This window comes from Carettochelys insculpta, chromosome 7, assembly GCF_033958435.1.
Source record: "Carettochelys insculpta isolate YL-2023 chromosome 7, ASM3395843v1, whole genome shotgun sequence".
NCBI lineage: Eukaryota > Metazoa > Chordata > Testudines > Carettochelyidae > Carettochelys > Carettochelys insculpta.
The window spans coordinates 74,245,440-74,262,178 of NC_134143.1; the positions used below are offsets into that span (position 1 = coordinate 74,245,440).

Sequence of the window (16,739 nt, forward strand, 5' to 3'; positions counted from 1 at the left end):
GCCCAGAGCGTGTTGGCAGCTGGTGCCGAGCTGGGAGGGGTTGCAGGCACTTTAGAGGATCAGGTGATAATTCGAAGTGATCTGGACAGACTGGAGCAATGGTCTGAGGTAGACCACATGGAATTCAACAAGGGCAAATGCAAAGTACTGCACTTAGGAAGGAACAACCAGTTGTACACAGACAAAAGGAAAAGCGACCCCCTAGGAAGGAGCACTGCGGAACGGGACCTGGGATCACAGTGGGCCACTAGCCACAGGGGAGTCAACAGTGTGTCACTGTTGCAAAAAAAAGCAAACATTTTGGGGTGCGTTAACAGGAGTGTTGCGAGTAAGACCCGGCAAGCCATCGCTCTGCTCTACTCAGCGCTCGTGAGGCCTCAGCTGGAGCACTGTGGCCAGTTCTGGATGCCACATTTTAGGAAAGATGTGGACAAGCTGAAGAAGGTCCCGAGAAGAGCAACAAAAATAAAGGTCGGAAAACATGAGCTGTGAGGATAGACTGAAAGAATTGGGTTTGTTTAGGATGAATAAGCGTAGACAGAACGGACATGATACCAGCCCTGAATACATGAATGGTTGATAACTGAAAGGTTGTTACAAGGAGAATGGAGAAAAATTGTTCTCCTGGGCCCGAGGATAGGACAAGGAGCAATGGGCTTAAATGGCAGCTGGGGAGGTTCACGTTGGACATTTAGAAAAAAAACTTCTTAACTGGAATAAACTGCCTAGGGAAGCTGTGGAATCTCCATCACTGGTGATTTTTAGAAGCACGGTAGACAAACATCTGCCCAGGATGGTCTAGGAGGTGCTTGGTCCTGTTGTGAGGGCAGGGGACTGGGCTAGATGACCTTGAGGTTCCTTCCAGCTCTAAGATTCCATAATTTGTTGACAAATCCATCCTCTGTCATCCACTCCAAGCTTCCAAAAGTTACAGGGACCCCAGACTGTGGGATTGACCAGCTTGGCTAACAGCTATCGAGGGATCAATCCTCCAGGACCCGCCCCCTTTTTTTTTGAACCCACTTATACTTTTAAACAGTTACATCTTCTGGCAAGGAGTTCCACAGGTTGTCTGTGGGTTGTGTGAAGAAATACTTCCTTCTGTTTGCTTTAAACCTGCTACCTATTAATGCAAAGGCCCCATTCATGTGTTAGGTGACTGAGTAAACACCACTTCCTTATTCATTTTCTCTGCATCAAGTCATGATTTTATAGACCTCTGTTGTATCCACCCCCTTAGTCGTCATCTGCCAAGCTCAACAGTCTCAGTCTTCTCAATTTCTCCTCCTACAGACGTTGTTCTCGACTCCTAACCTTTCCTGTTGCTCTCCTCCACCCCGTTCCCTGTTCTAATGGGTTTCTTTTGAAGTGTGATGTCATTTCTTCTGCCAAGACTCAGCTCAGCTGCAGTCGTAAGAAGCAGGGAGTGACTCGTACTGTAACGGCCGTGCTCTTCTGCGTGTAGGCTGTAGTGCCCCAGCTGGGCTGGCTCTCTCTGACCTAATCCTCTTCTGTGCTTGTGTCACTCCCGTTCTTTACAATGGCAGTTATGTGTTCACGGGGGGGTGGGGGAGACGGAAGGCCGTGCCTCAAAGGAGGGGCACACAAACAGCTCACAGACATCCCTCTATCTGCAGCTGTCATCGTCAGGCCTTGGCCCAGCCCTGCAGTGGGGCTCTTGGGGGCAGGCTCATTTGTGCACTGTGGATTTTACCTCCAAGGTTTTTGCCTCTCCCCTTTGCTGCTGGGTTCCCAGGTACCCACTCTTGTGGGAGGACAGCTTCCTCGTGGCTTCGCCAGTGTGTGTGTTCCTCTGGCCAATGACTCCTCCCTGCCCATGGGCTTGTGGGTGCTGCTCTCCGGCTTTGCTCTGGCACCACGGAAGCGCAGTGTGTGATCCGTGCAAGGCAGCTGGCTTCTCGTCAGGCTTTTCACCCTGCGTGCGTGCAACGCCCACCTCCCTGCGCTGACTGAGTCTGCAGCCAGTGTTTGCTCTCTGACCTGAGAAGAAGGCATGCTGCCTCAGCCGGGAGCGTGGCATGGCTTGGCAGAAGCAACTATGGGCTGCTTAACGTCACAGGAGGGTGCACGGAGATTTTGCTGTACTTTCTATGGCGCATATTGAGTGACATGGACAAACACACACCAGCATTAGCAAGAGATGCTTGTTAGACAGTAACCCTCTCGCACTCCCCAGCTGGATCACTTTCCCAGGCCCATTCATCTGGAGAAGAGCCCATGAAGTTTAGTTTGTCCTTCTGGAAAAGAAACGGTGCATTCTTCTCACAGAGTTATCCGTTTCATCCTGTATTTAAAACTGGTGAAACTCTCTAATCCGGAACTCGTGTGTCCAGCAACACCCATCACTGGCATGGTTTTCGTTTGCCAGACGTCGTGGGTGCAGCCAAGTTTCCTGTGGTCCCATTAAGTTTGTCTACGGCCACCGGTCCTGGCTGTCAATGTTCTGTGCTGTCATTTAGCTGTAATTTACCCCAAATGTCTCCTAAGAGCCCAGTAAGCAGTGGAAGTGTTGCTAATGTGCTAGTGATCTCCCATGGTTCAGCAAATTCTCTCGTCTGGCACTGGTCAGGTCCTGGAGACACCAGATTAGAGCAGTTCAAGGTGAACTGGGCATTGACGTAAAGTCACCAGGGTGTGTATTCACTCACCTCAGACATGCTCAGACATGAGAACACACAGTTTTTTTCTCACTTGCTTTTATCAATGGTATCCCCAGCGGAACATAAGAACGGCCCCACTGGGTCAGACAAAAGGTCCATCTAGCCCAGTATCCTGCCTGCTGACAGCAGCCAGCACCAGGTGCCCCAGAGGAAGTGAAGAGAACAAGGAATCATCAAGTGATCTTCCCGTTCCCCCAACATCTGACAAACAAAAGCTAGGGCCACCATCCCGGCCACCAGCCATTGCCAGACCTATCTTCCATAAATGTATCTAGCTCTTCTCCAAACCCTGTTAACCTTCTGGCCTTCGTAGATTTCCACAGGCTGACACTGCTTCTTTGAAGAACTACTTCCTTTCGTTTGGCTTAAACCCACTGCCTGTTCATTTCATTGGGCGACCCCTAGTTCTGGTGTTATGGGAACAAGAAAATACCTTCTCCTTACTTGCTTTCTCCACACCAGGCGTGATTTTACAGCTCTCCATGACATTCCCCCTCAGTGTGCCCTTTTCTAAGCAGAAAAGTCCAAGCCTGATCAATCACTCCTCCTAAAAGACCACTCTGTCACTCACCCATGGAGTAGAGGTTATCGAAATTCTGGTGCATACGGATGATCTCATAGTACAGTTCATCATAGCTGCTGGGTGTGGGGAGGAAGGTGTCGCCGTATGTGATGAACATGTTGAACAAGTTGACGACCTACGAAAATTAAAATCACAACGGGGGATTGTTACCCAAAATCCAGTTGACAACAGAGGCCAATCAGACACAAATGATGTTTGAAACCTTCAAAACAAGTGGCACTTCGTACCCTGGCCCAAGAGCCTGCGGTCCATACGCGACCTTCTTGCTCTGTGCTTTCCTGATGTGCAATATGCGCGGGCATGACAGTCTCGGGCTGTTTGGTAACACCCTCATGCAGGCAGATTTCTGATGCTTTGGGGAGCGGGCACATGGCAGTATGCGCGCCATTATCATGACTGACCTAACCACGCCTGACCCAATCCTGTATAGCCCTGAAAACTGCCTGTGCTGGCCCACAAACCAGCCAATCAGCTGCGGTGTGAAAGCAATGCCTCTTAAAAGCAAACTCACAACTGACTGTCCATAAAGGATTCCTTAGACCTCTCTTAGCACCAGCTGCTGTTGGCTGTTGTCAGACACAGGCCAATGGCCCAGCAATTTTTTAATGAGGAATTAACACAACATCCATGGACTGCAGGAAATGCAGGCATGGGGAGGCATTGCCTTTCCAAAACTGCCTACCCTCCCTGGCCACCTGCGGCTGTGGCGGGGAACCCTCAGCCCTCCAGGTGCCAGGAAGGGTTGGGCTGAGGTTGGATGGAACTTGTCTCCAGGGGGAGGGGAGGAGAGGTTGAGGGAAGGGCGGAGCTGGGGCTTGCCTTTCCCAGCTGGTCCTTCAGCCATTGCCCACAACAGCCTCCCGCTTCTCTCCCCGCCCTGTTTGCCTTGGCCTTCCCTTTCTGGGTTCAGGGGCTCTCATCCCAAGCTGGCTTCTCTAGGTTCTCCCACAAAACACACTTCACTCAGGCTGACAAAGACAGGGGGACAATTGGCTACACTCCTGGATTGCACCCCACTGCGGATTAAAGGCCAATATCGCCCTCCTCCAGCTATTCCATCCCCCTTCAGACGCCAGGGAGCACAGCTGTCTGGCACACCACTGCAAGAACTAACAGGAGGGCCCCAAGGTCATCTCATGCATCCTTCTGCCCCCCTCCCCCCATTCCTACAAGGGCCGTCTTTCTGGGCGCTCCTATGCCTCTGTAACATGGATAGGAGCCAAGCTGCAGAGCCATGTGTTAATATCGCCACAGTTTGAACCCCCCGTTCGGCAGGTCAGCTCCTCCCACCTCCCCACAACGTCTCCTGGGGGTCACGCAACAGGAGCCCTCTTTCTCCTCACTCACCATTAGCGCCAGGGTGAAGATGTTGTGTTTTGCCAGCAGCACAGTCTCATTAGACATGAGGAACTTCAGGAGGTTGATCAGCGCTAAGGGGAAGCAGAAAAGTAATTACAGCTTCTTTTGAGAAGCCATTTAACCACAAGTGCATTTGCACCATCCAAACCAATGGTCCAGGGAACAGGACGTCATAAACGACTGGGGAAATGACATAGTCCCAGCCGTATCCTCCTCACAGGTGCAGTTCCTCGTCAGTCAAGGCTGTTGACAATGACTTTGCTCTACCTGCTAGCACGTCAAGCTAGGCCTGGGACCCAGAACAACCTGCCCTCTCCTTCACACGCCCCAGCAGCATTCTGCACAATCAACTCCGCTGCCACGAGTGGCGACGACATAAGGCGGAACACAGAGGCTGGTTCTGCTACAGTGCCGCTGTTCTGCCAGGGGGTGATGGCGCCGGTAAGGCTTTGGAGCCTTTGGGGTGAGGCATCAGGGGCCATGCAGGGAAGATGACAAATCTGAAGACGCCGAAATTAATAAAGGATCTTGTACCTGTCCAATGCCAGTGGCAGATGGGTGGGTGGAGCTGAAAGGGTTAACCAATTAAAGGGCTTTAAGCATGTCCAGTATACAATGTGCCACTGCATTCTGATCATTTGCAAAGACAGGAGGAGAACACCCAAGTACCATCCATAATTACTGGTGTAACAGCGGTTTTCAGAGGTTTCCCCTGCCCGCCCCCTTGGGACGCAGGCAGCAGCCAACGCCCCCTGTGTGCATTGGCCTGAAGATGAGTCGAAACTCGTTCCCTGCTCTGGAGCCAGCTGCAGAGAACAGGGCCTGGGATTCTAAGGCCCACAAAGTTGGCGGACAAGCTGTGCAAGTCAGCAAGTCACAGGCAGACGTTAAAAAGCTGTTTATTAGTTGCCGACTGATACCCAAAGCTCACGTCAGGCTGTGCCCTTAGTTTTACTGGGGCAACGTGGATCTTATTCGTCTGTTTAAAAGCAGCATTCCTGCTTGCAGCAACACTGCCACCCAACCCGTGCTGCAACGTGGAGCCTGAGCCAACCAGGCAGCAGCCAGGCCTGAACTCGGGCCGGCTGGCAGGAACAGAAACAGGCACTGGAAGAGGAAGGCAGGTGAAAAAGCCACTTGGGCAGCTCCAGCGACATCCAGGGAGACTCACTCAGAGCCATCCCCAACCTACGTGGAACAGATTGAAGCAGCGAGTGCTGCACGCTGGGAAGACAGGAGCTGGGGGACGATGCCCACGTTATCCATAATCCCAGAGCACGTTCGATATTTGCCTCAGCCTGTGGCAAAGCAGCACACAGGGACCAATTAACACTTGGGCAGTATATACCCAGTGCCGCTCTCGACCAGCCCTGGCGCGGGAGTTACACGCATCTGTTCGGAAGTCCCTCCCCCCCGACGCAGGAGCAAACCTGCCTGAGCGCTGTCCAGAACAGGACAGTGGCGTTTGGCTGAGGCAATCGCTGCTCAGAACTACTGGTGCAGCTACGGGGCTAGCGAAGGGACAGCACACTTAGGGGGAAGCACAAGACAGAGGGGGAATAGTGGGGAACGTCCTTCGGTTCCCAGCGTCCCCAGCCTGCAGAAAAGGGAGCGAGTGATGGCTGTGGCACCGGAGCAGCAGTCCGAACCGAGCAGGTTGCCAGGGAGCCAGAACGGAGCCTAGAGGCTCTGCTCCCCATGGCAGAGACTCAGCCCCACCCCAAGGGCAGGTGAGTAATGGCAGCCTCAGCCCCACAGAGCACATTGCACTAAGCAGCCGCCCTAACGTGCTTCGAATTCAGCTGCACAGCGCCGTGCTCACTGCCAGACACCCTCTGAGCCCAAGGGCGGTAATTCAGGAGCGCCAAAGAAAAAGCAGGTACAGATGGGCTTTTCGCTGGAGCCGAGAGCCAGTTAAAACAGGTTTCCAAGGTAACGGCTGCCTGGAGAACACTGCCCTTTCCCTCTGTCGGTACTTTGGGCTGAAGACAGCTGCCCTGCCTCAGCCTCACAGCAACTCAGAAGGCATTTCTGAGCCGAAGGGCTATAGGTAGCCTGGATCCCCAGCCTTGCTCACAGAGGCTCCCCTAACCGAGCTGCTGGCCCCTGTGCTGCCGCAGGACTCCTGGGATTTCTGGGACCGGAGCAGCAAGGAGCGCCAGACTGCTCGTGACAAGCAGCAGACAGCTGGCCCTGGCACCCCCTGCTCCGAAATCCCCCTTTGCTAACAGGGCCTGGCTCCAGAGACGCTCAGCAGAGCTGGTTCTGCCGCGCACAGACAAGCTACACAGCGACATGAAGAGCACAAATGCGGCACGAGATTCGAGGGCACTTCTTTCACAAAGAGACCAGCCCTCACTGGTTAGGCCATAAGCCAGTTAGCAGAGGGGGCTGGAGAAAAAGCTTCTCCTCTGGGCAGGTTACTCTAATTGCTCACAAAGAGAGCGTTCTTGACTAACTCGGAGGCAGCTGCACCACACTGGGCCGGAGACAGACTGTGGGACTCAACGGACCACTGCTCTGATGTGGACTGACAACTCCCGCGCTCTGCACATCAGCTCCACTGGCTGGAACAAATGTGCTCACTTGCTTAATTTCCAGTTTCTCTGTCAGAAGAGACAAGATCTTGCCGCAGCTTCTGATCACTCTGGGGAGCTGAGCTGCGCCAGATCATTACCCACTCAGAATGCCTCTCTCTCATGCTGGTCGGGGAGCAGATGCTCACAGCACTGACAGCTCTGGGAGGCAAGACCTGCCTGGTTTACGGTCACTAAATAAACTCTGCTGACAAGCTAGTTTGGCTCTTTGGGATCCCCACGTGTGTAAGAAGTTAACAGGTGTGTTGACGAGAAGTCATTCTCCCGCTCTCCTCTGCGCTGGTTGGGCCTCAGCTGGAGTATTGTGTCCAGTTCTGGGCACCGCAGTTCAAGAAAGATGTGGAGAAATTAGAGAGGGTCCAGAAAAGAGTGACAAGAATGATTAAAGGTCTAGAGAATGTGACCTATGAAGAAAGGCTGAAAGAATTGGGCTTGTTTAGTTTGGAAAGGAGAAAATTGAGGGGGGACATGACAGTGGTTTTCAGGTATCTAAAAGGAAGTCACAAGGATGAGGGAGAAAACTTGTTCTTTTTGGCCTCTGAGGATAGAACAAGAGGCAATGGACTTAAACTGCAGCAAGGGAGGTTCAGGTTGGACATCAGGAAGAAGTTCCGAACTGTCAGGGTGGTCAAACAGTGGAATAAATTGCCTGGGGAGGTTGTGGAATCTCCATCGCTGGAGATATTTAAGAACAGGTTAGATAGATGTCTGTCAGGGATGGTTTAGACAGTACTTGGTCCTGCCGTAAGTGCAGGGGGCTGGACTCTATGGCCTATCGAGGTTCCTTCCAGTCCTAGTGTTCTATATTTCTATGAAAGCTCCCAGTTAGCAGAGCACCACACCAGTGCTGCTGGTCCCGTTCATCTCCATTAATCCGCTCTGCAAACCAGTGGCTCAAGCCAAGGGCTGGGAACAGGAAGGACTGTCCGTCCTAACAGGACTCATCCTAGGAGTTGGTGTACAAGGCAAACTGGCAAGACAGTGCATGGTGTTTCCAGGACAAACAAAACTTACAAAGCTGCCGACGCCCTGCTGCCCTCAATGATGATTACGCCACTAAAATAACCGCTATGGAAGGTACGACTGGCTGAACCGCAAGCGCTGCCAGGTGCTTTGTGAACACCACAGCAGCCCGATACCAGATCGCGTGCGTCACCTCTGCCTCGTTCAGGGAACTGCTCTCTACAGGAGCACGTGAGCCTCCTGCCCGCAGCCCAGCACCACGACAGTAAATTACGCAGGTTTGCCCCCGGCGGTGCAGCAGATTGAGTTTTCAGCCTCAGATGCGCAGAGAATCATGGTTTCTGGTTGTGCTTGGCCACTTCAGCCAAACTTGTGCTCCAATATTATACAGCTGTGGGCAACCAGCCACCGACTGCACAAACTGGAAAATGGGGATTTTTTTAAAACTAGACCAGCCAGGTTCTTCCCTCCCAAGAGGCATCCGACTTCTCTGGCGATTCCTTCCCCCTTCGCACAGCCTGGCCACCTTCCCCAGCTCAGCAGCCATGTCGCAGTGCTCGCTGGTCTCCTGGCTCCAGCAGAGAGACGGTCACAGCTGTGACAGAAGCAGGACAAGCCTTACTCTGCCTGACCAAGGACACTTTTGGCTTGGGCCTCTGTTTTGCAGAGCCAAGCACACCGGCCACGCTCCCTAGCCGCACCCCAGGAAGAAAGAGCCTGAACTCCCCTGTGTACCCCGAGAAGGTCAGGCACTAAGAGGCTGGAGCAGACTTTCTCCCGGGGTATTGAGAGAGGAGGCAGTCGATTGGCGGCTCAGGTGACTGGCAGCAGACTCCAACTCTCAGCTCTCCTCCGGGGATGGTTACAGCCGGAGGATGGGAGATTGGACCTCTGGCTTTAACAATCCCTCCCCCAACCCAGTTCCTTACTGCAGCTTCCCACTGCTGCAGAACGCAGCTGTTTGCACAGACCAGCCCTCCTGCTAAGGGCACTCTGGGGTGACAGCTGCTCATCCTGCAGCCCCCAGAGGGTGCAGGATCCCTCCTGCCTGACAGCCCCGGCCCCCATCAGAGTCTGCTTCCCTTCACTGCACTAAATGGGCCTTTTTTCTCTGCCAGCCTCATTGAACTGAAGGGAACTCAGCCCAGGAGCATCTGGGCTCAGTGAGACATTTCCATTCCGTTCATGGCCTCCCTGCCCTGGGCTGGCTCCGGGCTCCCAGGGAAGGGGAGGCAGTAGAGCCCTCAGACCAGTTGCCAGGGGAGCACAAACTCTGCCAAGAGCACTCCAGGCTCTGGCATGGACCGGTCCCAAGAGAGAGTCTGTTGAACCCTGGGAGACAGCCCCCGGAGATGGGCAGGACTGGGGCACGCTCCCTGCTCAGCCATGGTGCACCAGTGGTCACCAGACAGGGAGCAGGGCAGGAACCCACCCGCCTCCCCTCAATGATTGTGTAACGCCAAATAAAAAACCAGCATTGCACCGTACAGCCACGGACCTCAGCTGTCCATCTGGAGACTCGGGGAGGGCCGGGCCGGGCCGGGCACATGGGCAGCAAGGCAGGCTGGGAAAAAGCAGCCCTATTTCCCTGCACCAATCGCCTGCCACCCCACCAGTCAGCACCCCCCTCGCGAGCCAGGCGAGCAGGCTGTGGCACTGCCTCTCACTCACTCCCCACCCCACTGTTCTCGTCCCACTGCGGCCCCACAGGGGAGCTGGCCAGGAAGCTCTGAGGGACACTCGCTGGCTTTTGGCAGGTGCATCCCTCTGGCGAAGCAGCACAGTACCTCCAGGAGACCTCTCTGCAGCCAGCCGGCTCCCTCAGAGGAGGCAGAAAACGCCTGGCATTGATAGCGCCAGCAGCCACGTACAGAGCCAGGAAGGGGCAGCCATGAGGGGAAGAGATGGGCCAATGGCTAGCGCAGTAGGTTGGACATGGGAGATCCGCACTCAGTTCCCAGGTCTGCCATGGGTAAATTGCTTCGTCCCTCTGGGCTGCAGAGCCTCATGGGGAAGTCAGTGGGTGTGATATACCTTGACTTTAGCAAGCTTCTGACACAGTCTCTCACAACATTCTTGCCCATAAATCAAGGAAGTATGGATTGGATACAAGGACTGTAAGATGGACAGAAAACTCACTTGACAGACGGGCCCAGCAGGTAGTGGTCAATGGCTCAGTCTCTGCTTGGCAGTCAGTTTCAAGTGGAGTGCCCCAAGGCTCGGTTCTAGGGCCAGTACTGTTCAACATCTTTATTAATAACCTGGATGAGGGGATGGATTGCACCCTCAGCAAATTTGCAGATGACACTAAGCTAGTGGGTCAGGTAAATATACTGGAGGGTAGAGATAGGGTCCAGAGTGACCTAGATAAATTGTTACAGGCTGGTGACCGACTGGCAAGCAGCAGTGCAGCAGAAAAGGACCTGGAGATTGTGGTGGATGACAGGCTGGATATGAGCCAGCAGTGTGCCCTTGTAGCCAAGAAGGCTAATGGCATATTGGGGTGCATTAGGAGAAGCATTTCCAGCAGATTGAGTACAGTTATTATTCCCCTCTACTCGGCTCTGATGAGGCCTCATCTGGAGTATTGCATCCAGTTCTGGGGCCTGCAGTATAGAAAGCATGTGGATGCACTGGAGAACCCCCAGCGGAGGGCAACAAAAATGATTAGAAGTCTGGAGCACGTGACCTATGAGGAGACGCTGAGGGATCTGGGGTTATGTAGTTTGCAGAAGAGAAGACTGAGGGCTGATTTGACAGCAGCCTTCAACTTCCTGAAGGGGAGCTCTAAAGAGGAGGGTGAGAAACTGTTCTCAGTGGTGTCAGATGGCAGAACAAGGAGTAATGGTCTGAAGTTACAGAGCGGGAGGTGTAGGTTGGATATTAGGAAAAACTACTTCACCAGGAGGGTGGTGGAGCACTGGAAAGTGTTACCTAGAGAGGTGGTGGAACGTCCATCGCTAGAGGTTTTTAAGTCCCAGCTTGACATAGTCATGACTGGGATGACTTAGATGGTGTTGATCCTGCTTTACACAGGGGGCTGGACTGGATGACCTCTGGGGGTCCCTTCCAGCCCTAGAATTCTATTATATGATTCTAAGACTGGCACGTCCCTGCCAACCGCAGCGGTGCTGTGAGGGTTAGTACATCCAGGATCTCCTCTCAATGGGGAGAAGGAAAACAATGTACCGCCAACCCACAACCACAGTAACTGCGATGCCTGAATAAAGGCTCAAAGGTAGAGAAGAAAAAGGGCTCTACAACTGTCCACTGGGGGAGCCCGAGTTAGTTCCTTGGGCGGAGAATGGGTGATACTAGGTGTACACAGAGGCACTGCAGAACAGCAATCTCAGCACTCCACGCGAGATGAACACTAACTACAGGGAAAGACCTGCCACTACTCTTCCTAAGAGAGGGGTCTAGGACTCGAAGCATGACCTGGAATGAGCTGCAGTGCGACTGCAAGCTCATGCATCACCCCTGCTCGACACACCTAGCCCAGCTCCTGGGGAGAAGGCAACCGATTCCCTGGCTGTCGTGCTGGTGCTTGCCAACGCATGGCCAAGCAGCGGAGACCTGCTGGTGACCCACTGGCAACAGAGAGAGACACTGAAAACATCGGCAATTCCTCAGAACAAAACCTGGCTCATTGCTGGCAGCGAGCGCCCATGTGTGCGGGAGGAGGGAACCTCTCACCCGCCAGATGAGAGGGAAGCCCCGATGCCCCGATCGCCTCGCGAGCAAGCAACTAACACACAGAGTCCGCCAGCACCTCACGCCCTTTTGCTGCTGACACTCCCTGGCTCTCCTGTCCTTTGTCTTCCCAATGGCTGCCTCGGACCCTCTGCGTTTCTACTGCTCCAGAGAGAACCCGGGGCGTTTCAAAAGGCCAGATTTGCCTGCTTTTCTAAGAGCTGGATGCTGCTGACTTCACAGTGTGCACAAATCCATAACTACGGTCCAGGTTTAGTGCTGTCAAAGTTAGACTCAGACTCACAATTTATCAGACCACTCTGTTTTATTAGCAAAGCCGCTCTGCTTATACACTTAGAAGTGAGCCCCCCGAGTGGGGCTTGTGTCTCTTAATTTATACAGTTTTTTGGAGAACAAGTTACAGACAAAAGAAGAAAAAGAGTTTAGTCACCACCCTTCCATATCCCTGAGACCAGTCACGTATCTTCAATTACCTGCCACCCTTAATCTCCTTTAACAGCGTCCAGTTAACTTAACTAATTGCCCTTCACACCTTCCATTCTGATGCCTGCTTCTTAGACGCGCCGGCTCCATCTTAATTGCTTCTCCATTCAAAAGCGAACTGTCCCTACGTGTGCTCCCTCAGATACTTTGTAACATGTTCTGGCAGGTCCCTCTCACATACAATGTATCCAGCATGTCCCCTTATACAACGTTATACTTCCACAGTGCTGAGCTGGTGCCTCTCAGAGACGCAGGGACACTCTGTTATTGGCAGGCCCCATCACCTGCGCCTGTTCTGATCCATTCCCTGGGACTCCTAGGCTACGCAGAGACAAGAAAGCCCAACTTTCACCGGGCTGAGAAACAGCCGCAGCAGCTTGCCAGAGGTGGCTGTGGGCTGCGGAGCAGGAGACAGCTGCAGCTCCAAGAACCAGACAGCCCACGGTAAAACTGCCCCAGAAATTTCTTCTCTACACAACCTGTGCCCATCCCGGGTGCCCACCACCAGCATGAAAGAGGGGGACCTACCAGGGAATTACCCGCTGGCACAGATGCCAAAGCAGTGGACTGGGCTCACATGAACTGCTTTGAGACCAGGGTATTTAACTTAGGAAACAAACTGAATTTTCAAGTATGACCCCAAATGAGATGAACCAAAACCTTTTTGTAAGTAAATAAAATTGGTCTCCTCTGGTACATGGTGGGGAGCCGAGCTATTTGAACCCTGGACAGCCTTCCAGAGCAGACAGTGCAGACCCATTTATTGGGTTAACCAGGAGCCCGGGAAGGAAAGGCTGCAATCACTTCTGGCAAGGTCCTGGGGCTGGCGGGGGGAGGAAAGCTTTCTGAAGAGCTTTCAGCCTTGGGTTGGCCTCCTTTGACTACAAGCACACAGCTGCAAGTGGTCTGTTCACACCATCGCTGGAACGCTGCAGGCTCTCGGCAACCCAGCCTACCACGAGCACATCAGACCTGACCTCGGCGCTCCTCGCGGGCTTCCGATAGAATTTGGAAATAAGTTCAAACTCTGGGTCCTCACCTTCAAGGCCTGGGGCACCAGGGCTTGCGCCCAGGATATCTAGAAGAGCTCAGGGCTCCAGGAGGAAGACCATGGCCAACAGCTGGCCACAATGGAACACTCTGAGAAGGGTGATGCTCATCTGTGAAGGTGACAGAACGTTCTCAGGGGCCAGGCCAAGCCTGTGACAGGAACTCTCTTAGCAACGTGGCAATCACATACTTCACCAACTTCCGCGCCAAAGTTCACCCGTTTTTGGCCACGCATATTTAAACAAAATACCACCAACCAAAACAAGCACATTCTCCCCCCACGAAAAGGATGAGAGAACACCCACCAAACGTGTAGCCACATGGCGGAATGCCCCTCTGAAGGGCACTCAGCAGCTCGGGGAAGGAGTGCCGTGTAAAAGCCTCGATGGCACAGAGCAAGACCTCACTCAAACGAGGCTGCAGATTCCAGCCCCAGCGCTCCGGTGTCTGACCCCTCCAGGAAGCTCCCGGGGTTTGGTTGGGCACAACGCAGCGCTCGTCCAGGTTTGTGCTACGCATCTGAAAGGGCGACTGTTGCACGCAGCAGGGCAGAACAGACTTTTCCCTCTGTACCAGTCAGGAGGCTGACTCCACTCACTCACTCACACAAGCTCTTGCTCCTCTCTCCCATCCGCAGCTGCCGGGGAACCAACAAGAGATCATTCCCTACTTCCAGGTGGAAGCGACGTCCATGGGGCCCACCGCCACCACCACCGCCTCCTCTGCAACCACTTCCAAAGCTTGGAAGCAGCTGCTTCCCTGCTGCCCAGAGCGACCACCGTCATTACTGTGTCAGCTGGGAGGGAACAGCTCTGCAGAGTCATGTGCACTAAATACCCCTCTGCTCCCCGAGGCAGCCGGGGTGCTCAGTGTCCAGCTCTCCCTGGCCTCTGGCCCAGTGTGTCTTTCTGAAGGAGTCAGTGTGCAGTGAAAAGCCAGAGCACATTCCTGGTGATAAAGTTGTATCAGCTTGAAGGGACGTCCTGCTATAGGCCTTGACTTCCGTTTACTAAAACCCCTTTTCAAACCCTTTATGCTCTGACCAACCAGCTCCTCGGTCACGCTCCCTGGGGCAGCTGCAAGCAGTGCATCTCCCACCCGGCCTAGCTGATTCACAGAGACAGTTCAGTCACTCCAGTCCCCTCTAGTTTTGTAGGCGGGCAAGCTTCCCAGCTGCGGCAACCTGGGACAGCAGGATGAGAGTGCAGGGGGAGGTTTCAAAAACTGCCCAGCCCACCAAAGAACTGAACCAGTCTTGATCCATTACTGGAGTACGGAATATTACAATGGTGACAAATGCAACTAGCGGTTAACACTTGAGCTGCCCAGTTACCAACGCAAACCTCCAGAGATTAATGACGCAACTTGAAATACACTGATCCAGAGAGCAAAAGCAACGAGGGGTCCTGTGGCACCTTACAGACTAACAGAAATGTAGGAGCATGAGCTTTCGTGGGCAAAGACCCACTTTGTCAGATGCAGGACCGAAAGGTTGGTCTGTGCCCATGAAAGCTCATGCTCCTACATTTCTGTTAGTCTGTAAGGTGCCACAGGACCCCTCGCTGGTTTTGCAGATCCAGACTAACACAGCTCCACCTCTGACACTGATCCAGAGAGACTGCATATTACATATGTTGAAAGCTGGTTCTGAAATACCTATCACTCATTCCTTGTCTCAGCTAAGTAAATGGGCCTGCCATTTTAATACTTCCCACCAGCAAACTCTGCACTTCTCTCACACTCATCCAGAGAGCCTAAACCCCTTGCTAAAAGCAGGAATGAGCATCATTTAAAAAACCAGGAAACCAAGGACAAGAAAGCTAAAGAGACATGCCCAAGGTCACAGAGAAGTCAATATAAGAAATAGAAACAAGGTGTTTTTAGTCACATAGAAAAAATCTGCTTTGCTATTCGTACAAAAAGCCTAAAATAGAGTTCCAGCATTGCGGAAGGTGCTGTGCATTTTGAGGGTTTAATTTTTAATGGCAGGTTCAGCAACTGTTCAAATTAAGCAAGATAAAAGTTAAGAACTTACAGCACTTGCAGTAATTTAGAAACAGACTCAGGGCTATCAGCAAAGCTGCTTTTTAATCCTACTTTACAACCCCTTGCCCTGTTCAATAGCTGTTTCATCATTATTTTATTCTGTTCAGGATTTCTTATAAAGTGATTATTTTTGCAGTTATGAGTTGGCACTGGAATCTCTCTCACATTCCTATAAGTGTGGTTTTCCTTTAAAGAAAACCATAGCAACTGTGAAGAAGATATCTGTATCTACAAGTTCTGGGGAACTGCTCAAGCATTACTAAGTCTGAGGTGAGAGGAGCTGAAGGAATGAGGTCTTTTATATAAAGGTTTAAATGAGTCACAACTCTTTCAGAATAGCTTATACATGCAGAACAGCACCAAGCAGCACATCTATAGCAATTTCCATCTCCAAAGTGCTATATGAACATTAAATAATTAGAAAAGTGTTCAGTGAAATTAACCTGCTCAGACTCCCCCCTCCACGGGCAGCGAAGTCAAAGGGCTGGTCAGATTTTCACAGAGCCTAGAGCAGAATTTAATATTCATCACAGCAGGGAGCCAGATGGGTTGGACCAGAATTCCTCCTGCAGCTCTGTCAATGCACCTCGGTCTTGCCCTGCAATAACTGCCAGTCCTTCACAAGCACCGACTACCGGAAATGCCAAATAGCGCAGCTGTTTGTCTGCCAGGGAAGAGGTGGATCCCCTGCTTTCACCCCAGCTTGTGAGCCAAGACGAGATTTCCAGCCGAGTCACCTACAATGGGGCGCCTAAGCTCTCACAGAAACAAATAAAGTTTTTTCTCGGGCAACGAAGGAAGCTTCCAGAGTGACCACAGTCCAGCCTGGGTCTCAAAAAGAAAGCCAAGAACTTGCTGGCTTTAAAAGGTTTATAACAGCTCTACTCCATACCCATAATGAGAGAATAAACACACAAGTCAGAAACCTGAAGCACCCACAACTCTGCCCCTGCCCCTCTGGTTGCACACATTACATGGACGTTCGTTGCTTGAATACATTCATTCTTCCCCTACTGCCCATCATACCACTGTTTCTAGAACCTTAGAGGTAGCACCCTCAACTGCTGTCTACACCAAAGACAGCAGCCACCATTTATTACACCAGACACACGCTACTTGGTTGCGGAGCGCATTGCATACCATGCGAGAAACTGGATGTGCTCATATAATGAAAGATTTCACAGGAGTGATTAGATTAGGGGGCAGCATATGCAGCATCACAAGGCGACATATCAGTCTTCCGGGCCTCAGCAAGGCACAGAG

General features: G+C 52.5%; 1 protein-coding gene across 4 annotated transcripts in view; it reads right to left on the minus strand.

Moving 5' to 3' along the window:
* The window catches only part of ARMH3 (armadillo like helical domain containing 3), a 175,268-nt gene that overhangs the window by 77,844 nt on the left and 80,685 nt on the right, over positions 1-16,739 (minus strand). For all 4 annotated transcript variants that reach the window (XM_074999311.1, XM_074999310.1, XM_074999309.1 and 1 more), the window contains exons 21-22: positions 4,612-4,694; positions 3,253-3,379 (exon numbers count right to left, since the gene is read on the minus strand). In XM_074999311.1, coding sequence (XP_074855412.1) covers positions 3,253-3,379; positions 4,612-4,694 — 210 coding nt within the window. The remainder of the gene's footprint in view (positions 1-3,252; positions 3,380-4,611; positions 4,695-16,739) is intronic.